At 39.3% G+C, this 23983-nt stretch overlaps 1 protein-coding gene across 1 annotated transcript in view; it reads right to left on the bottom strand.

The window, feature by feature from the left end:
* The window catches only part of LOC137616449 (rho GTPase-activating protein 39-like), a 78690-nt gene that overhangs the window by 12547 nt on the left and 42160 nt on the right, over nt 1–23983 (bottom strand). Inside the window, exons 8-11 of the mRNA XM_068346217.1 lie at nt 8919–9184; nt 5181–5312; nt 4099–4284; nt 3582–3808 (exon numbers count right to left, since the gene is read on the bottom strand). Coding sequence (XP_068202318.1) covers nt 3582–3808; nt 4099–4284; nt 5181–5312; nt 8919–9184 — 811 coding nt within the window. The remainder of the gene's footprint in view (nt 1–3581; nt 3809–4098; nt 4285–5180; nt 5313–8918; nt 9185–23983) is intronic.

Genomic DNA, 23983 nt, shown 5'->3' with positions numbered 1-23983 from the left:
CTAAGAACATGAGTAAAGACTATTAGCTACAAAAATCTCATTGATATAAAAGGATATAACTGTCTGCTTATTGCATTACACACCAAATAAAACTGAAAATTGTGCCGAGTTATAAAATGATATACACATACTGTAGTGTTGCTGTGTTTACAGTGTTTACATTAGTACCTCTAACTGTAGCCTGATTAATTGTCAAACCCTTTTATTCAGGCATATTTTTTGTATGTACTGTATACATAAATCCCTTGAGCGTTAGTTATTTGTATATAAAAGAAGGCTTGATTAGAAATACAGCACAATTATGACCTGAGAAACTTGTAATAAACCTTAATGACATACCATTTTTTTCAGCTAGTAGATTTCCCTAAATATTCAGTGAAACAGTAATTGCAAAGGCTAAATATAAAAACCAACTGTATTACCCTATGTTACACTGAAGGGCTTGCTTTTGATTTTTGGGATATAATTTTAATAAGTTCTCTACTTTAATAATTACTAATCATTGTCTCAACTTTTAGGTATTGCATGGCGTGGCAGTGAGGAAGTTAAAGGACACTAAACAGCCTAACTATTCAAGCAAATATTTCATAGATTTAATGTTGGTATTTTTCATTAAAATGTGATTGAAAATCCAGTAATAGACATTTTTCATAATTGTAACCTTGATGTATAGGGATGATACAAAAGAAAAAAATCCATAAACAGTAAATTCATGGAGACAATTGTTTTTTGTGATCAAATTTCTTGAGAAATTATGCATTCAAAATTTTCAGCTCCAATACTTCAATTAATATTTTAAAATTGACTACTTACAGCTGCATACATGTAAATTGGTTGTATTGATTTTATAATCATGAAACATTCTGTAGCTCAACTGGCATAATAAACTAAAGATCCATTATCAAAATGCACTTGGGTTATTGTAATTCGAGCCTGCAACATGAAAATGGGACTGAAAATATGAGGAATTTTGCATTCTTTCTTATACCAACAACTCACAAAGACCTCCATTTAATAAATAACTGCAACAATATACAAATAACCCTTTTGTACTAGTGTTTCAAATGGCTTGAATGCATACTGAGACATTTGTTGCCAAAAATCACAAAACATGCAGCTTAAAAACAAAGTAGTCCCTATCTTTTTTTTAATGATTGTTTCATAAAGTTTCTTTGTAGGGGCTAATTCATCTTATACAGATACTAGGCATATTTAATAATCATAGTCACTCTCTATCTTACTTTAAGTAACAGTTACAATGTCATAACATACACATGGCTACTTTCCCAGCTGCATTTAAATTTTTTAATGTTACAGTACTTTGGTCTTGGTTTTATCCCCTCAATTTCACCGTAATCTTTTCAACATATTTCAAAACCCTTCCGTTTATTGTGTTATTAACACCAGCTCCTCGCTATACAAAAGTTCTGTGAATTTATTCCTTTGAAGCTTTCCTAATTAAGAAATATAATGAAGAACTCTACCCATCCTTTACAAAAAACTCAGTTTTATCTCTGGATTCTTCTGACATACATGCCAGTCTTCACTGTAAATCAGTGTTTCCAAACCAGTAGGTTGTGACTCCTTGATAGGAGGGTTGCAAAATGTAGCTAGAAATAGCTTGGGATACTCGGTTTGATTTTATATTTTCATGCTTTTATATTTTCCAGCTTTTGTTTCAGTACGGTGAGCCCTCGCTACTTCGCGGTTCGACCATCGCGGATTCACCACTTCGCGGGTTTTTTTCATAACCCATGTATATACATATATCGCGGATTTTCCGGAAATTTCGAAAATACCGCGATGTGACCGATGGTGCGAGATTGGAGAAAGTAAGGAAAATTGAATCATGATTGATTTTCAATATAAATGAAACTTTGAGGAGCAACAAAGATATCATTTGTTAGAGAGATAGAGAGAGGTAAGGAATGGGAGGTAGTGAAAAGTAGCCCACAGAGAGAGAGAGAGAGAGAGAGAGAGAGAGAGAGAGAGAGAGAGAGAGAGAGAGGGGTTTAAATGTAATAAACAAAAAAATTTGATAGGTTATAACACATTGGTACTTATGTAATATCAACTGTATACTGTAGACGGCTTGAATAAGTTAAGAAATGGTATAAACGATACTTTGTTAGCGTATTTGTACACTCTCAAGAGCGGCAGCTAGATGTCAGCTGATCTAATCACAGCCAAAAGTAAAACAAAAAGAAGTCAACAATACTCGATTTTTAAAACACACCCGAAATTTAAAAACAAAAGTACACGCTTTCTTAATGTGCAATTAACTATTTAAAGAGTAGCAATTTTCTAGAATAAAATGATGTTTCCCAAAAAATAGTGGTTTGCTGATGAAATCGGATGGCGTATTTTTAGCAACGATTGAAATGGATGTAAACTCGGCATAATTTTTTCGTTTCGTATTTAATTGACACTAAGAAAACTAATTTTAGTTTCTTCATCTAAATGTAAGTATTGTATAACACGAAGAGAGAGAGAGAGAGAGAGAGAGAGAGAGAGAGAGAGAATGAATCGGCTGTTGTAATCAAATGGCGTGTTTTTGTTTCGTGAGAATTTCATCGCCATGACTCTAACAACAATATACAGTACTGAACTTTACGGTATTATACAGACTACTGTAATATGGTAAAACAACTCTCTCTCTCTCTCTCTCTCTCTCTCTCTCTCTCTCTTTCTCTCTCTCTCTCGTAAATTATTTTCCTGCTTTGCTACGTATGTATGATTTTATATAGATACGGTAAATAATATTTGTAATAACATATTTTATAAAAGCTTTTACTGTAATATCATTATTTATCACTTTCATTATGCGCGTTAAATGCCTTCGTTTGTTTACTGAGCGTACTTTATGACGCCGCCGTCATAAAGAAAAACATTTCATTTGGAAGTCCTAAGAAAAATTAAGTAAAACATTGGTAATAACAAAATCAACATACTGTACTGAATAATCAATATAATCGATGCAAAAACTAACCTATACACAGATGTGTAAATGCGTTTGTTTCTTCATTATGATCAGAGATAAACGTAAACAAAACATTGGTTGCCATTTTTTATCGTGCTTTTTGGCGTGTTTAGGAAACGCATGATATAAAGTCGCCTTTAATATTTGTGCCTGTTTTAGTTTAGGGTACTGTAGTACATGCATTAAGTGTTCTGTACATTAAAGGGTAGTTTGTTAACAGTACTACGTACAAGGGAAGTCTGAATATACATGTTAAATAAATAGGTAAATATGGTGTCACTACTTCGCGGATTTTCACCTATCGCGGTCGGGTCTGGAACCTATCTACCGCGATAAACGAGGGTTCACTGTAAATTATTCAGTGGCAAAAAATGGTTCTGATCATCATTTCCTACATCTGTATTCATAAAAGGTTGGAGGCCATTGTGAATAAAAACGGACAAAAATGGTAATAACTGGAGATGAAATAAATCCAATGCCACTGCATTGAGTAGATATGTAACTTTTAACAAATGCATCAAAATAGCCATTGCATCACCCATATAAAAAAATCACCATTCAGTATTAACCATTTTGTCTGATGGAGACGTGGGACACTAACCTTTTGTGATTTTCTGTTGTCTGCCTACAAATCTGTACAAACAGTTCATCTCGAAGACCCAAGTTGTTGTAACACAAAGAAACAATATCAAGCCCGACGGAGTTCAAAGTCATCCCTGGTTTTGGCTTTCGGTCACTCATATATATCTGCACTAATCTAAATAGTTCACATGCTTGATTCTTCACAGATTTATCAAGCGTTGCAAGCATAGGTTTGCGAATGGGATCCTGGGAAAAAAATAAAGATATAAAATTCTGCATAACAACATAGGTTGTCTGTTTAAGTGCTTGTATTTTAAAAATACAACTAATCCCATGTTCCCAAATACCTTAGGGATTTAATGAAGACTTAGATTAAAACTTTAAAGCATATAAAACCAATTCACTTAGTCCTTTCTAGGGTATTGTGAAATCTCATTCACCTAAAAAACTTTTCTCGTTTAAAGTAAAAAACTAATATCTGTCTACCATAGTATATCAAATATTTTAATACTAATTAAAAAAAACACATCCATTACCTTTGTCCATGATATCATGTCCATGACAGGTACTTTTTTTCTTAAAAGGCCTCTTGTGTGTATGTTGAGATTTTCTTGTGCATACTTCTCCATCATGTTTTGACCATCACTACCTCCACCAATACTGTAACGTTCAAAGTCCGATTCCGAAGGAGGCTTTTTCATCATGGAGAGAGCACTCAAACCCTATACAGAATATGAGGAAACAGCATAAGCAAACTTGCAGATCACTATTTGTTTAACCCTACATAGTTTTCCTACAAAAGTTCAAGACTGCAATATATGACCATTGGAACAGATGGCAAAGGAGTGTTCAAAATATTATACGCCAAAACCCATACTAAGATTTAGCCCATATATAATTCCCTGTATTCTAAGTTTATTTTTTTCAATTGTTGCAGTTATCTATATTTTTATTATAACAATAATTAAAGAAAAGATATTTAGGATATATTCCTGATCAAAACTATACACTAGAGGTAATATTTATATACACCCTACCATAAGAATTACTTTATTTCAATAAGATACAGGAGATTCATAAATTTTAGAACTAAAATATATTATACGCAAGTGAAAGTTTACCAAAACTATTCCATAAAATTATCACCAATGAAGTGTCTGGATAAAATACCACGATAATTTTTTCTGGAAACTAAAACGGCAAGAATAGCCATCTTTTGTTCTGGATATATTTAAAATTTTAGTGAACAAAATTATAGAACCAAATCCTTTGGATGCAGAGTTTATTGTATTAGACATTCTAACAAATAGTATAATCCTTGATTAAGTTAAAAAATCAAACGATGCTAAATGAGAAAACAAACAAATGTATTATCTTATAGTTACTACAAGATACAAATAGAAGTCTAAAGAAATATTCTGAAGGACAGACTCTACATACAGAACAAATAAAATGTAGTTAGTCAAATGATTGCAAAGTTAGAAATATTCAAAATGCAAAGCCATCTAAAAATTTTTAGTGAAATAACCAATTTTCACGTATGCAAATGTTACAAAAATTAACTATAATTACAGGGACCAGAATGCATGAATTGATATGTGATAAGGTCGCGTCTCACCTGAGGTGGACGATGGAGAGAACCGGTGTTAGGGTTGGTAGTGAGGGTCGAGTCCATCATGTTGGGAATGGAGATGGACAATGGACGGTTACCCAACTGGCCATTGTTGCTACTTCCATCACGGTTACTCAACTGAGAAGTTGCACGTACATTTATTACAAGGAATCCAAATTACTTTCCTTTATGAAGTTTTGCCCAACCCTATTGTAATTATGGCTAATAAAATATAAGTCTTTCAGTCGAGAAACATGCCAAGCGCCATTTTTAAAAAGTGACAGAAATCGCGATTGAAAATTGCCAATTTTCAATCGTGAATTACTCGGTAAATATGATAACTAGGAGTTTCATATTTGTTATAAATAGTAGCAAATTTCATATCTATAACAAATATGAAACTCCTAGCTATTATATTTACCGAGTAATTTGCAATTGAAAATTGGCAATATTCAATTGCGATTTCTGACACTTTTTAAAAATGGCGCTTGGCATGTTTCTCGACTGAAAGACTCATATAAAGCTTCAAAAATATCAGTTGGTATTTTCACTTGAAAGCTAAAGCTATTTGGAATGAAGGAGGGCAGGTTCTGTAAAGACTGATATCGTACAGCACTCAAGAGATTTTACATTTTCCACAAAATGTGAGGGAGTTATCAAGTTTCACTTTACTCATAGTCGGGTTAAAAGATCCTATCAACAGTAAATTTCTTGCAACTTTCTTGTTAATTAATCTAAGGCTACTCATGATTCTATATCAAATAAAAAGGTACATTTATATATTTAGTATCGTGTGTAATATTTAAAGAACTAAAAAATCATGGTCACCAATCTAAAAATAAATGCAAGCTATCAACTCGGCATATAAAAATTTAAAATCCAATCAACAAATTTTGTATTTTATATACTATATAAATCTTCATCCTCAATACATTTAGGCTTTGGGTTGAAGTACATGACTACAAACATACTGTACTGTACTTATGAAACTTGAAAGTGATCCTGTCATCCTAGGTAGCGAAAGATATTTTTCCATAAGGGCTCTAAAATAGTGGAATCTGTACAGCATTTAAGATAAAGGAATAAGGAACACCAGGATTAAACACCAGGATTAGAGATAATGTGAGAATTAGAGAAGGAGAATCCCTGGTTAAGGATACCAATCCCATGACCTTCAAGGCATATTCTTCTGCATTTGCAATATAACAATGACTTCTAGGTTAATGATACAAAATGGGATTTCAGGAGGGAATCTGAAAAGGCTGTGTATGCTAAAATAAATCATAGTGAACCAGTTCCTCCCAATTGGGGATATGTACCAGTGGATTTTCTTTCCTTCACTGATACAATTTCATAGTGAACTATTTCCTCCCTACTGGAGAGATGTACCAGTTTCTTTCCTTGACTGATACAGGTTCGTCTCTAAAAAAATTAGTGATGGGCTTGAAATTCACAATGGACATCCCAAACTTCAAGAGGTTTGGTTCCTGGCTAATGGTAAAAATATGCAATTACTTTTCTTTGCGAATGTTATAATCTTAAAGCATGCATATCTTCACTGGTGAGCAGCACCTGGTGGGTATAATCTACAAAAAGGTTTCAGATTTTCCACTGAAATTTCTCTGAAATTTTGGACATGGATGTATACCAGGAACATGGGCCAGATGTTTGTTAATATCTATCCTCGATGAAAAGGTACCAGACGAGAAAACCCATCGAAGGTAACATGCAAGAGTAATTCTGTCGACGGTTAAGATGAGCTAATAATCCTTATCATTATTGTGATTAGGCAGCTTAACAACTCCAGAGACAACATCAGACTCATAAAGCTGTCATGGTGTTAAAATCTAAATCTTATTACATAAATTTCAGCTCTTCCAAAAAATTCATAATTTAGTTGAAGATATTGATGATTCTGATCAAATTTCCTTGCTACATTTATTTCTAAAACTTTACATTTGCTGAAAGATAAAGTTTGAATGCTCATACAAATAATCCATAAAAATAGTTTCATACTGAGTAGGCTTTGTGAAATGTATAGCTTTCTTATGGCTATTGAGAAGGGGATCTAAAATTACATGGTGTAATGCGATCATTTTTCACTGGATTTGTATGTGTTTACAGTTGGACACTTTTTTAGAATCGGTTAATTTTACTGTATGGCAATTGTTTGCTATGAACACGGAAAACGTACTTAATAAACATTTACAATGACATAAGAAAAAAAATTATTTAATCTGATAGTCTTTAAATACTTATACAATATAAAAAATGTTTTTTTTAATCTAATAGTTTTAAATACTTATTAGTTTCAAAAAATAAAGGTGAACTATATTACTGCATGACTCTAATACTGTATGACACAATTACTCTAACTTCCCATGTCAAAGTTAATATGAAATTGAATACATTCCAATCATGTTAATGAGATATTGAATCATTCTTAGTAATTCAAGCTAACAAGTTAATTATTAGCTCTCACTCCAGGGACTTGTTTTTAATATTATAACTGTTAACCCTTTTACCCCCAAACGACGTACTGGTACGTTTCACAAAACCTATCCCTTTACCCCCATGGACGTACCGGTACGTCCTTGCATAAAACTGCTATTTATATTTTTTTTTGCATATTTTTGATAATTTTTTCAGAATCTTCAGGCATTTTCCAAGAGAATGAGACCAACCTGACCTCTCTATGACAAAAATTAAAGGTGTTAGAGCAATTTAAATAAATTATATTGTAAAATGTGCTTGAAAAAAAAAAAATAACCCCTAGAGGTAAACGGTTGGAAAGTTCCAAATAGCCTGGGGGTAAAAGGGTTAATACTATAAATCTCCTTATTGACACGTTAGATAATGTGACAGAGTTGATTCCTCATATCTCAGCTAATGTGACCTACATAAGAATAAAATGTGGGGTCTTACATATATTGATAATGAAAGAAATGGGGAGAGTGGGCAATCCATCCCATGATAAACGAGCTTATAACTGAAGAATCTATCAAACCCAGACTTTTTCTAAAACTACTTGAAACAAGTTTTGATTTGTATTAATAAGAGAAATCGAGATTATTATTTTCTTTATATCTCTGGAATACTAATTAAAATAACTATACAACTAACAACTAAGTGAAAAAATTATTGGGACTGGTAATCTAAATAATCTGAAAACCAAGTTTCAACGATCATTTCAGGCAACTATCAAACATCAAGTATCTGAAACTTTTCCGTACCTTTTTTTTCTGAAAAAAAAAACTATATAGTATGGTATAAAATTTAGTAGATATGCAATGAATCCTATACAACCCTATAATATAAAGAATCTACAGCAATAATATTAACATATTCGCAGACAAAATAAAGGTATAAGAGAGTTTACGAACCATATGAGACATCGGCTTATGAAAGTTTTTTCTTGCCCCTTCAAACAGAAAAATCTTCTTTTAAGCAATCTGGTCAAAACCATTACTTCACTAGAACAAGATTATAAAAAAAACATGCAAAAAACTGTAAATAGCTACAATAAAACTAGATCATATGCCTGTACAAAGATTTTTCTTGCAAAGAGTTATGTACTTATTAATCACAACTTCTTACTACTTTTAAACTACAGTATTACTGTACCTTACTGGAAGTCATGTTAGCAAAATTTCATGAACTGTTAAATCTAAATGCAACCGCTATTACATACTGCAACATGCAATAGTACTTCAGGATGAAAAAAGAAAAAAGACGAAGACATACCTCTCCCTTTTCAAGGATAGGTGAATACAGTGGCTGGTGGAGGGGAGGATCTTTCCTTCGTCTAAGTGAGGCATGCTGCGTATCTAAGGGCAAACTAGACGGTGGCATAGGTTGTAAAGATGTAGGAACAAAATTCTGGTGAATAGGTCGAGGCGCTGACGATGAGTGACTTGAACTGCCAGAGGTGCCACTTGCTACAGTGGGGCAGGTTACAGTAGCAGGTGAGGCTCTGGAGTCTTTGCTGGCATCTGGAAGGTCCTCATTTTCTGAAGGAAAAATTAAATATATGGTATATTGAAGACTTTAACTTTGATATACTGTAGTCTTAAATACTCAACCTTTGATGGCATGTACTGTACAGTTAAGACTTTGCCAAGACTGACTTAAAGGGGTTTAGTTAATGGGGACTTAGCACAAAATTTGCATTAAAGCATATTTACTATAAATGGGACAATATATATGCACAGAAAGATGAAAAATGTTATAAACATATTCCCACTTGCAATTATGCAACTTTTATAATTTAATTCTCCAGAATAGTTATCAATTTTGTTTTTGAGACTACCATGACCTTCCACTACTGTCTGCATATGATTTAGCATAATAAAAGTTTAAAATGAATTAAAGATTATACAGAAAATAATTTCAAAACCATGTGATTGTAATAAAAGACCTTTCTAGTCAGATTCATATTGCCTTGGGGAGGTTTCTGACCGGAAGACTCGGCGAGGTCTTAATAAATACAGTGTGTTAATTAGTATATATTAATAAATCGGGTATCACTAAACAACCTTTATGCTAGGAGCTAGAAAACTTTACAAATTACCAGTATTTATAAATTTATAGCTCTCAGTGCAATTATATATTGAAATAATATACAAAATATGCAGTCATATGTGGCACTAAATATGTAAGGAACATTTAAGCAACTTATCGATATTCAAGAGCTACAAATACCATTATTTAAAATGGACATACATCTATACTGTATATAAATTTATATATACCTTTTTTATTCTTTCTGTAGTACTGCTCAATGCAGTCGACAAGTAAAAGAACACAACTACACACCAGCAGCTCCCTCAAACAACAAATAATTTCTACTAAAACTGGAAACTTTGACATACAAACAAACCTCACACTTTTCAGAAAGAGAATAACATAGTGAAACATATTAATAAAGTCCATGTTTTAGGTTGAGCAAATAATTACATATTTACAAACTTTTTTTTCAATAGATATTACCCAATTTATCACTTAGCAAGTCATTCGTATAACCACAGCATACACATCACATACAGTACTTTTAATTACAGCACAGTAATATTTAAATTTGCTTTGGAAAACTAAAAAAGCATACGATCATTTTATTCACATTGTGGCTTATTGAGAAACCTCATTCACATAGACTCCCAACACCGACACAAAAGGAACACACTCATTTTCAGTCTCTGTCAACTCAAACTATAATCCATATCACTTTATAATCACTATTTCAATCATATCAACAATAAATGAAAAAAATCCAGCATATCTATTCAATCACTGTATCTCTCTTCTACTATTGCAACCAAAACACAATTTTCCCTCCATGGTAAAGGCTTTGGTAAAGTGAGGCATGGAGTACCCCCTATACACATGTGTTCAGCTGGGAGGAAGTGTCAAACTGACTTCCCACAACACATCCTGCTCATGCCAGTTTAGCTCCTATTACCACCACCTACTCAATCAACAGCGCTGGGCTATTAGTATCTATGGGACCACTACCCACATGTGGTTGTTGACTTACACCTACTATATGGATAAAACTATTGGTTGGTTTTATTGAGATTTAAAGATTTTGAATTTATTGAAAATAAAAAAAAAAATTTCCATGTAGGCAACCTTCAATAATGGATTCAAGGACTGCATACGCTGTTCTAATGGGCAGCAAATATAACCTGATCTTTCAAACTAATATTAATTCAAAGAAAGAAAATATCATCGTATTCATAGTTTATCAAGAGACCCTATATTGTAACTTTATATCGAATTTCAAGGTAACTACACAGTCATATAGCATATGATCAATATTTTATAATACATTACACCTGTAAAATATAACCTTTACTTACATTAAAAACTATAAAATAGTCTATACATAAGGCCTATTACAATACCCCCTGAGGGGAAGAATAAAGGATATAGTAATCCAATGTGATTAAATCAATTGGCTTCCATGAAGTGGAGAGAGATACCACTTAATCAACACTTGTATCATATCCTCAAAAGACTACTGAAATTAATGTCTACATGTTACGCTATACATTTATGTAACAGGTAATTTTTTCTACTTGATTTAGAGTAATACATACATACATACATACATACATACATACATGTACATACATATATATATATATATATATATATATATATATATACACAGTATATATGATATATATATATATATATATATATATATATATATATATATATATATACTGTATATATATATATATATATACATATATATATATATATATATTTATATATATCATATATATATATATATATATTTATATATATCATATATATATATATATCATTATATATATATATATATATATATATATATATATACAGTGATACCTCGGTAGTCGAACGACTCTATACTCGAACAATTCGGAGTTCGACCAAAATTTTCGAGAAATTTTTGCTGCGGTGCTCGACCAAAAATTCGGTACTCGACCAGCCGAACACGTGACGACCGCATGGGCTTTGTGATGATCGCGCCATTTCGGCCACTCTCGCTTGTTCGGGAAGCATCAGTTCTCTCGAGAGCGTCACTCAGACAACGCGCGATCAGCATTCGTTGTGATTTAGTGATTTTCAGTGCTTTTAATTGCTTTTTTAGCTTTCATAATGAGTCCCAAGAAAGTAATGAGTGTTAAGGGGAAGGAGAAGAGGAAAACAGTGCGAACAACGATCGAGTTGAAGAAGGAAATTATAGCGAAATATGAGAATGGTGTACGAGTGTCCGATTTAGCGGTAGAATACGGAATGGCGAAGTCGACCATTTCTACGTTTTTAAAGCATAAAGAAATGATTAAGAAGGCGAATGTTGCAACGGGAGTTACGGCGGTAACTAAGCAAAGGCCACAAGTGATTGAGGAGATGGAAAAGTTGCTTTTAATATTTATTAAAGAAAAACAGTTGGCCGGGGAAAGTGTTAGTGAAGCGTTCATTTGTGAAAAAGCGTTGCATATCTATGAAGAATTAGTGAAGAAAAGTCCGAGTACCAGTGAAAGTGATTCATTTACATTTAAAGCGAGCAGGGGTTGGTTTGAAAAGTTTCGTAATAGAACAGGTATTCGTAATAGAACAGGTATTCATCATTTTCGAAGAATACTGCAGAGGAGGAAGAAACAATTAACAATAGACCAGTTTTTCACAAAAGAAAAGAAAGCTGCTACATCAAAGCCTGTTTCTCCTCCAAAGAAGAGACAAAGAAGAGAAGAAACCCCTGAAATAGATCTGCCCACCCTTTCATTGGAGAGAGAAACAACTCCTGAAGGAGAACTACCCCGCCACATCATGGAAGGGGACTCTCCTTCCAAGCAGTAACCTCCCCCTTCCATCCTCTCCACATCCATCCCTGTATGCCATCGAACCGCTGCTCAAAGGTATGTTCACTACAGTACAGAAAATGGTTTAAAATTGTTTTATTTTAGTACAGTAAATGGTTTAAAATTGTTTTATAGGATTTTCTGACCAATTTCATACACATTTAGATAATTATTGTTGTTTAGGTACACGTTTTATTAATATTTTGGGCCTGTTCGAGTGCTTGGGAACGGAATAGAATATATACCATTATTTCTTATGGGGAAAAAAAATTCGGTACTCGAACAAATCGGAGGTCGAACACGGATCTCGAACGGATTATGGTCGAGTACCGAGGTATCACTGTATATATATATATATATATATATATATATATATATATATAGTAATAAATTTCTACCTCAGATTTGGATCAAATCCATTTTAGAGAGATATAATACTGTATCTTTAAAATGCTGTGAAAGTGAAAGCTCATAATAATATCTCAATATACAATAAGCCTTCATATTATGTGAACCCATATACACACTAAGCCCCTTACCCCAATAAGGAATGCTCCCAGAAAAAGGCAATATAGGTTACTGCCCCTTTCATTCTTTTATTGAGAAAATTTCTACATCAGCAGCTTCACCTAACTGCAAAAAAATTCTCACTTGAGGTGTGCTGGTTTCCTTAACAAAATGCTAAATCACATTCTTGCACTCAAACTTATACTTTCTGGAAATTAAGATCTTCCCATTCCAAACATCTTTTACACCATCTACCCAGGAGTATTTCTGCCTGTCTTCACGGAAATTTCACATCACATGTACTTTTCCCTTACCCATTGTCTCCTGATGAATATAACACTTAAAAATTATCTAATCCCATAAATTAATTTTTGCTAATCTCAACTTCATCTTGCATCGTTTTCTCATCCACATTTTGCATGCATGCTTCATTTTAATAAAGTTTACAATGGATGAATTTGAGATTCCTTTACATCACACAATATTGTTTGAACACACAATCTTCTCTTTCAAACATATTCATAACCTTAGGCTACTTCCCTTTCTTCACCTATACAATACTGTGAGTCACATCTTCCCTTATCCGCCACCATTCATCACATTTACTTTTGAATAGTTGGATATACTTTCACTTTTGTACACAAACATTCATTGATCTATCTCCCATGATTCACTTTATCCTTGCAATGTTACTTTTGCTAACCCTTTTACCCGCAGGCTCTTTGAAAATTTCCAACCCTTAACCCCCAAGGGGTTATTTTTTCCCCAGCACATTTTGCAGTATAGTTTTTTTAAATTGCTCTAACAGCCTTAATTTTTGTCATAGAGGTGTCAGATTGGTCTCATTCCCTTGGAAAATGCCTGAATTTTTTCAAAAAATTATCAAAAATATGAAAAAAAAAATTATATAGCATTTTTTTGCAAGGATGTACCGGTACGTCCATGGGGGTAAAGGGATGAGTTTTTTGAAACGTACCAGTACGTCCTTTGGGGGTAAAAGGGCTAATACTGCATTCCATTTCCAACAATCAATGCTCACACAAACACTTTCAAACTTTAACCAGCTTTGCTTCACTATCACCAACTATCACAACCCTTTTTCTATATGACAAACTTGCATCTACTTAAGTACTTCCAAACTTCTCATTACTCCATAAAAGAGAAAAAAAAGTCAAGACCTACTTTTCCCCAAAACAGTCCTTATCCTATCTGAATATTGTTCACTAAAAGGAGATTCACTGTAATCGTAAAAGTATCTAATCACTAATAAAAAGTTTTCCACACCATGAATTCTAAACATCTCTCTATACATGTTGCAAGATTTAGGTGTTCACTTACACAGGTCACAATGTGTAAAATACAGCCACAGAAGTTTATAAATACATTTTGCACAGTCGATGCATAACAAGCAACAGATCCACACAGCCTCTTCATTGTTCCATCCCTCATTTATAAGTCTCCAATAATCCAAAGTGCTTACCCTATTTTATCTGAAATCGTTTTTCTTCTTCAGTCCTAAATCTGTCGCATATTCCTAAGCATACTTGGTAATGCTATATGTCCTAACAATTCTTAAAATTACCTTTCTAACTATTAGTTTTACAATGAAATAATGACAACTTTCACAATTCCTCTGAAATCCTATTTCCAGACACATTTACATACTCTGGTCATCCCTTAGCTGCATATTTACCATTATAAACAGTCATTTCACTTATAATCCAATCACCTCTTACCATCTTTCCAGTCTCCGACCTCACAACTGCCTATATCAACAGTCACTTCCACAAACATTCACAAATTAACATTTCAACCTTTTGTGTTCTTAACTTTCAACAACTCAAAAACACTTGCATCACTGACATGAGACTATATACTCTCAAGACAAAAACTATCCATTTTCTTATTAAGCAATATCTTTATTGGGCTCAAGCCATGACGTGCTGACGGAGGGTTCCTTCAGTAGCTTCCTAAGGGTATATTTGACTAGTCAAATATACCATTAGGAAGCTACTGAAGGAACCCTCCATCAGGACGTCATGGCTATCTCACCCAAAAATAGATTTTTCGCTTCGCTCAAAATCCGTTTATTTGCTTCCTTTCAGTGCCATACTTTTTACCCTAAAGGGCAAGCCTGGATTTATCCTTGAATTTCTATTATGTCCCACCATTTTATTCCTTTTGCCTTGACTACTTTGAAGATAAAAAAAATCCTTATGACAAGCCATTTAATATTAACAACATTTACAGCTACAATGGGAAAGTAGTCAAAGAAGAGGGATAAATATGAGGCAAGATATATTCAAAATTTAAGGGCATATCTGGGCAAGTACTTTAGGGAAGAAAGGGACGAAAAACATTCCTTTTAATGCCCTGTAATCAGTATATTCAACCTTAGCTGATGTTTCAGCCATCTCCATATCATCTAGCTGTCCAATTTCTTTGATTTATCATGCCTAGCTTTTCCCTCACAAATAAATCCTTATGCAGCCTCTATAAAACTAAATGTTATTGCATAAAACTTTGTAATAATAACAATCATACAAATCAAGATCCTTCTACATAACTATTTTTATGCATTTGGATCTAAATTACAATTTTCCTACCTCTCACCAAGGAGGGCAAAGATTGCTTATTCATCTTTATACCCTAACTTGCATAATAAAGATGCCCAAGACATTAAATGAGATAGAACATGTATGTAGAAAGAACCAGAAAAAAAACTTCATTGCCACAATAAATTGAAAATATATTACATAAAAAACAAAATTATACTACATCTTGGACTAACTGTATAGCGATGTCAGCCGCTTAGTCAATTTTCTCTAGCTATTTCTTTTCCTTGCATCTTCTTCCTCCAGTTAATGCAAGAATAGAAATAGGTGGAGAAGTTGACTCTGGTGGCCAAAGCACCTTAACCCTTTTACCCCCAGGCTATTTGGAACTTTCCAACCCTTAACCCCCAGGCGATTTTTTTTTCTTCAAGCACATTTTGCAATATATATTTTTTAAATTGCTCTAACAGCCTTAATTTTTGTCATAGAGAGGTCAGGTTGGTCTCATTCTTTTGGAAAATGCCAGAAGTTTCTCATAAAATTATCAAAAATATGCAAGAAAAAAAATGTAAATAGCAGTTTTTTGCAAGGACGTACCAGTAGGTCCATGGGGGTAAAGGGATGAGTTTTGTGAAATGTACCTGTACGTCCATTGGGGGTAAAAGGGATAAGTCAACATATTGCTTGGCTGTTGATAAATGTAATGTTGAGATTCCTTTGTTTGTTCATCGTCAATGGTCTTGTTTATTACTGTACCTCCGCCAACAAAGTTGGGAGGAGGTTAGGTTTTTGCCCTTTGTCTGTTTGTGAACAACTTCCTGGCTACAATTTTACTCAAGAGTAATGAAACTTCCGGAGATTAATTGTTATGTTGTGATGTGGAAGTTGAAAGAAGAATCAATATGTTACATGGATTCCCAAAAATGCCACTTGCCTTTTAATGCCCATATTACAACAATGGAAAACAATGCTAAAGTATTCAACCAACAGTATTAAAGCTGAAGCAAATAGGAATACTGTATTGTTTTGTGCAATTTCTAATCATAAAATCTTTTTCTAATTCCAGTATTGCTAACTATGAATAAAATCATAAAAAATGTAAAGTAAAAACTAATATTTTAAAAAAAGGCTCAGATTACAGGAACACGACTTCACTTTAATGGAAAATTAATTCTGGAGAAGGATCACAAAGCAGAGAAAAAAATTGTACTGTACAAAATATTTATGGTGGAAGTTAATAATCTTCTAGGACTCTTCTCCTGGTAGCAACTATAGTCCATTTCTTTTAGCAAGGCAGATTTGCACCAACTCGTAGTGGTGCCCTTATAGCTCGGAATCGTTTCCTGATTGCTAATTGGTTAGAATTATCTTGTCGAACCAATAAGCGATCAGGAAACTTTTCCGAGCTAAAAGGGCACCGCTACGAGTCGGTGCAAATCTGCCTCGCTAAAAGAAATTGACTATAGTATTCTATTCAAGCTTAAATTTTCATTATATATTAGTTCTTAAATACAGTAGCTGGATAAAATAACTATAATAATGTACATTTTGCAAAAACTATAAAAATATCCATTTTACCTACAAAAATAAATTATATCTATCAAGAAAAAAAGGGAGAGAAATGCTTTCAAAATAAAATGAATTATATATATTATAAAGATCACATTTTAATCATATACTGTACCAGCATTATATGGACTTAATTCTTCAAAATATCAAAAATTTTAAGTAATTTTTATTTTTCCTAACATACTTACCGAGAATTACTTCCTTAGGAGGGTCCTTGACCTCTCAATCTCGACCAAGATTTTCCCGCGTTACTCCCCCTATCTCGCTCCAGATAGTTTCTACCCCCGCCGCCAGGATAAGCCCTGCGGCCCGGATTAGGGCAGGTCACTGCTTTCCCGGGTCAGGATGCTCATTAAGTTCGCCGTTTAGCCCAACCCGGCAATGGAAGAATGGCACTCGGGGACGGAAGGGAGGGCCATTACCCGGAAGTAATTCTCGGTAAGTATGTTAGGAAAAATAAAAATTACTTAAAATTTTTGATTTGTTCCAACACGAATACTTACCGAGAATTACTTCCTTAGGAGACTTATACTTTAGGAGGCGGGAGAGCCATTCTGCCTGGAGGGCTACGGAATGCGGGGGTACAGAGAGCGGATAGGGGGTAACAGCGGAAACCTTACGCTTATATTTTAAGACTTACCTCTTCACATCTTCTCTACTGAGTCTTCTCTTGAAGAAGTAGGGACGAGTCTATTCACTGTTGGGGACGTCTTCTAGCCTGCCGCTACACCGCTTGGAGGGTGGCGATGACTGTCCCAATGGAGAATCCATCCAAAGACTTTCTTGAGTAGTCTTTGAGATAGTGGGCCGTGAAGGTCGACTGGTGTGACCAAGTGCCGGCCTGTAGGATCTGCCCCACTGCCATGTTTCTCTCAAAGGCCAAGGAAGTGCTCAGGCCTCTGATGTCATGGGGGCGGGGAGTGCCTGGTACTGCCACCTTGTCCTCTTCATAAGACCTAGTGATGACTTGTCTCAGCCAGAAGGAAATAGTGTTCTTGGACACTTGCTTCTTATTAACGCCTGAAGAGACGAAGAGGTTCTTGGCACCTGGGCGGAGATGAGCCGTCCTTTCCAGGTATTTCCTGATCGTCCTGACTGGGCATAACTTCAGGTCTTCCATATTGCCTGTCTTGGGGATGGCCGGAATTGAAAAACCTTCAAACCTCGGGTCCCAGACTGCTGGGTTCTGAGTCTTTGCTACAAACGAGGGTACGAACTTGAAGGATACCTCCCTCCACCCTTTGGAGTGTGCCACGTCGTAGGAGAGACCGTGGATCTCACCTACTCTCTTAGCCGAAGCCAAGGCTAGCAAGAAGACTGTCTTGAGGGTGAGATCTTTGTCCCCGATATCTCTGAGGGGTTCAAAGGGAGGACGACACAACATTTTCAGGACCTTGGCCAGGTCCCATCTGGGCACTCTCCTGGCTTGAGGAGGACAGGATTGTTCGAAACTTCTAATCAGCATCCCTATGTGTCTCGAGGTCCCCAGGTCGATGCCTCTCAGGAGAAAGACTTGGCCTAAGGCTGCTCGTACTCCTTTAATAGCTGGGATTGACATCCCTATTTTATCCCTAAGGTACACGAGAAAGTCAGCTATGTCAGGGACCGAGGCTTTAAGAGGTCTTATGTGTTTTGCCGCGCACCACTTCGTAAAGGCGGCCCACTTCGCCTGGTAGACCACGGTAGAGGATTTTCTTAGGTATAGGGACATCCTCTTAGCTGTGGGGGAGGAGTACCCCTCTTTCTTCAGGAGCCGCTCGATAGTCTCCAGGCGTGAAGGCGAAGAGAGAGAGGGTTGTCATGGAACTTGAGGAAGTGAGGTTGACTCAGTAGATCTGACCTGGGGGGCAGAGGCCACGGCGGGTGGCTTGCCAGGTCTTTTAGATCCGCGAACCACTCTCTCTCTGGCCACCAGGGCGCTACAAAAGTCATCTTTAGGTTTTGGGAGGTTCTTACTCTGTTGAGCACCTGCCTTAGCAGCGTGAAGGGGGGAAAGGCATATACGTCCAGGTTGTCCCACTTGTGCTGGAAGGCGTCTTCTAGGGCTGCTCCTTCGTCTGGTACCGGGGAGCAATAAACCGGTAACTTGGCGTTGAGCTTCGTTGCGAAGAGGTCCATCACCGGGGAGCCCCAGCGTTGAAGGATGAGTCTGGCCACTTCTGGGTGTAGGGACCATTCCGTCCCTACTATCTGACCTATCCTGCTGAGGCCGTCGGCTAGCACGTTCCCTTTCCCGGGGATGAACCTTGCTAGCAGTGTCACCTGGTGCTCGTCCGCCCAATGCAGGATGTTTACGGTGATGTCGCACAGTTCCTTCAACTTCATGCCACCTTGTATCTTGATGTAGGCTACCACCGTGGTGTTGTCGCACATTAGGGCCACGGTGTTTCCCTTCAACCGACTTGCAAAGTGCAGACATGCCTTTTGTACTGCTTTTAGCTCCAGGACGTTGATGTGGAGTTGCTTTTCGGTCTCCGACCAGGTCCCGCTTGCTGTTTCCTCCCGCAGGTGGGCTCCCCACCCTAGGCTGGAGGCGTCTGTGAACAGGAGAAACTCGGGGGGACAGGACCCGAGGGGCATCCCCTTGAGGGAGTTCGACTGGCATCGCCACCATTTTAAGGCTGCCCTCGTGTCCGGAAGGACCGGAATCGATGTTTTCTGAGAGCCTGTCTGGGACCATAGAGCCTTGAGGTTCCATTGTACGGGTCTGAGCCGTATCTTCCCTTGGGGAACCAGCTTCTCTAATGAGACCAGGTGACCTATCAGCCTCTGCCAGTCTTTCGCCTTCCTGGGAAGCCCCGACAGGAACGGCTGAATGATCTTGATGAGGTTCTGTATCCTGTCTTCCGAGGGGAAGGCCTTCCCCTGCACGGTGTCCAACGTCATCCCCAAGTACCCCATTCTGTTGGATGGAGTTAGGTTCGATTTCTCCAGGTTGATAATGATTCCCAGACTCCTGCAGAACCGGAGGAGGTCCTTCCCTTGCTCTTCCAAGAGGGCCTTTGAGCTGGAAAGGAGCAACCAGTCGTCCAGGTATCTGATGAGGCGGATACCTCGTACGTGAGCCCATACTGAGACTGTCGCGAAGACCCTCGTGAACACTTGAGGGGCCGTCGACAGTCCGAAGCAGAGGGTCCTGAACTGCAGGATCTGGGAGCACCATTTTACCCGGAGGAACTTCCGACTCGACGGGTGGACCGGAATCTGGAAGTACGCGTCCTTGAGGTCGACTGTCATCATAAAATCTTTCTCCCTTAAGGACATCAGGACGGATTTTGGGGTGTCCATCTTGAAGTTCGTCTTCTTGACGAACTTGTTGAGGGCCGACAGGTCTATCACCGGTCTCCACCCCCCCGTTGCTTTCTCCACCAGGAACAGGCGGCTGTAGAAGCCTGGCCCTGGGAGAAGGACTTCTTCCATGGCTCCCTTCTCCAACATGGAAGAAACTTCTTTTTGCAGGGTAGCCCTTTTCAACGGGTCCCTGGGAGCTAACCATTCTGTCTGGGTGGCTGGAATAAGAGGGGGTGGATCCGCTATGAAGGGAATCCTGTAGCCTTCTTTCAGGACGGACACCGTCCAAGCATCCGCCCCATGCGTTTTCCATGCTTGCCAATATGGTCTGAGGCATCCCCAACCCGAGGCCTGGGCGGGAGTAGGGGGCCTCTCCCTCTACCTTCTCCTAGAGGGGCGGCCTGATCTGCCTCTCTTCGAGGCGGAGTAACCTGACCTGAAGGAGCTGGCAGAAGCTGGAGCTCCCCTGCAGGAGGGCTGTGGAGTTGATGTCCAGGAGGAGGCGGGGGCGTCCTTCCTCGAAGAGCTGGGGATAGCCTGAGGGGTCACGGCACTATCCGAGACTGACCTCCTGTAAGGAGGCCTCCTGGAGGATGTTTGTTTGGGGACGTTGGCCTCTCTCCTCTTGGACACCTTCTCCATCAGCACTTCTAGTTCCTTCAACGGAAACAGCGACTCGCCTCCTAGGGGTAGGCTAAGAATCACTCGAGTCTCTCTGTCCGGGATTTTTCTTGTCAACTTGGAAAGCACTGTGTCCCGCTTTCGAAGGACCCAGTTGGCCGTCAAGGAGAGTGCCTGATAAGCCATAAACTTGAGGGCTTTCCCCCCGGAAGTGAGAAGGTCCGACAGGAGACCTTGTTGCTCAGGGTCGTCGGGGTCTGTGGAGGCCTGTACATTAACCAACGTGGAGGCCCACCAGTCCAGCCATGAGGAGACGTTAACCATATCTCTTGACATCTCCTCCATCATGCCGGCTTCAGAGGGTGAGAAGGACACAGGGGCTGAATAGGCCCTTTCGTCCGAGCCGCCCTGTCCCAGGATGTCCAAGGCTGGGTCCACCCTACAGGGACCTGGGCGCCGTCCTTCCGGGATATAAACTTTGCCCTGTAGTTTGAGACCCTGGAGGAGTTTGGAGGCACTCTGGGACTTGGGGGCCTCCGCACTGCTGGCCACCAAGTTGTCGATGTATTCTTGTCCCAGTACTAGGTCTGGGGCGAGAGGCAGGACCAGGGAGGACTTCGGAAGGACGTCACGGTGAGTATATCTCAAGAGGCTCGACCTCCAGGCATTCACCTTAGGCGCCGAGGGTTCCGGAATTTCATGGAGCCTTCTGACGAGGCCTACCACCCTTCTGTAGGCGGAGTCCTCCGACGGGGAAGCCTCGCCTCCGTCGACCGAGGCCTCGGCTTGGCGTAGGGGCGCCGTGCTTGGGCGGTAAACCGGCCGTTCTCCTCTCGGTCCCAGGAAGGACGTCCCGTAACCGTAGGGCGCCCGTACGCGGGTGGTCTCGCCGTAGGGCGGGGGCCACCGACTCCGGGAGGCCTTTCGACTGCCCCAAGGCTCTGAAAGAGGAGGACACGGTCCCGGTGGGAAGACCCGACCCCGGAAACCGGTCCTTCCTGCTCGACGACCGCCCCAGCTGGGCTGGTTCGGTCGGGCTGCCTTCTCGGAAGCGCGCTTCCCCCCGCTGGGCAGGGTGAACCGGAGGCCTCGAGGACTTGTGCCTAAGAGCGAGGTCCTTCCTGCGTGGCAGGTCGAGCTGTTCTAGGCTGTGTGTAGGCAGTGACAACCTAGAGGCTCGTTCACTGGACCGAGAGTCTGGAGAGCGGTGCTTTCTGGACTCTCCTGAGGGGACGTAGACCCATTCGCCGCCGGGAGAGACCTCCCTCTTGTACTTACGGGAGTGAGAGCGTGGGCGCTTCCTGTTGTGCCGCGACCTCGACCTGGAGCGGGAACGATCACTATCGGTCCGCTCTCTCTTCCGGTGCCGTTTCTCCCTGCGTTCTCCCCCGGAGGATGAATCTGCTTCCGAAGAGTCCGAGGGCGCCACGTTCCTCGCGTAACGACTGCCCGAGTGGTGCGCGGGGGAGGCTCTTCGCCGTCGATCGTCCGAGACAGGGTGCTGGAGGAAGTCCTCGGGAACTGCTGTAGAGATCGAGGGCACCGAGTCTACTCTGTCCCTGCTAGGAGGCCAGGGACCCAGGGACACGTCCATCCCTAGCGGTGACCTCCCCGGAGTCTTCGGCAATTTCCACCCGAAGGCATCGCTACTCGGGCGACGAACTCTAGCGTGGTTGTCCTCTGGCGGGGGAGAACCCGACGCACCGGCCCACGAGGGCGGGGGGGAGTCTGAAATAGCCACACTGCCCCACAATGGGTCTTCTGAGGAAGCGTGATCCCCTGCCACGTGGCCCGATTCCCCCGAAGCACTAGCGGCCCTTCCGTTCCCTCCAGAGGGGCCAGCCCTTGGTTCCTCCCTCACACTGGGTTCACCGGGGAGAACACTATGGCTAACAATAACACTGGGGGCTTGTTGCCCACTCCTCTGCGAAGGAGACGGAGAGGCCGAGGCTTCGTCGGACCGATCACTGACCGACTGTAAGGAGGACACGCCACTCACTTTCTTGGGGGAACGCTTCGACGACTTCTTTTTCTTGGTACTATACCGTATCCACTGAATGCCGTCCCAACTCACGCACTCGGGACACGTGTCCGAGGAGGAACAAACTTTACCCCTGCACGTGGAACAAAGGGAATGAGGGTCCACTTCTGGCTTAGAGAGGAAAGCCCCACACGACTTTCCTGCTCTAGGACCAGGGCAACGACGCACATGCTCCATCGTTCGCACACGAAGAGCCAACACTAACGAGTTACAGGAACACTGGATATACGCAAGGGGAACGTACTGAGAACACTTTGCGAAAACGCACTATCGCAGAAAAAACACAAGTCCCCACACTGGAAACACGTGGGATCACAACGCGCCAAAGGATCGAGAGTTAAGCGAGAGGGTGAGATGTTTCACATCTCACGACCAAGAACTTAATGAGCATCCTTACCCGGGAAAGCAGTGACCTGCCCTAATCCGGGCCGCAGGGCTTATCCTGGCGGCGGGGGTAGAAACTATCTGGAGCGAGATAGGGGGAGTAACGCGGGAAAATCTTGGTCGAGATTGAGAGGTCAAGGACCCTCCTAAGGAAGTAATTCTCAGTAAGTATTCGTGTTGGAACAAATTCAAGGTTAAAAGTCTCCCATCCATACACTAACCCTTTTACCCCCAAAGGACGTACTGGTACGTTTCACAAAACCCATCCCTTTACCCCCATGGACGTACCGGTACGTCCATGCAAAAAAATGCTATAATTTTTTTTTTTTTTTCATATTTTTGATAATTTTTTGAGAAAATTCAGGCATTTTCTAAGAGAATGAGACCAACCTGACCTCTATGACAAAAATTAAGGCTGTTAGAGCAATTTAAAAAAAATATACTGCAAAATGTGCTGGGAAAAAAATAACCCCCTGGGGTTAAGGGTTG

The sequence above is a fragment of the Palaemon carinicauda genome, chromosome 2 (assembly GCF_036898095.1).
Source record: "Palaemon carinicauda isolate YSFRI2023 chromosome 2, ASM3689809v2, whole genome shotgun sequence".
Lineage (NCBI taxonomy): Eukaryota > Metazoa > Arthropoda > Malacostraca > Decapoda > Palaemonidae > Palaemon > Palaemon carinicauda.
Note: the sequence above shows the minus strand (reverse complement) of the source record. Positions and strands in the feature narration are given on the sequence as shown.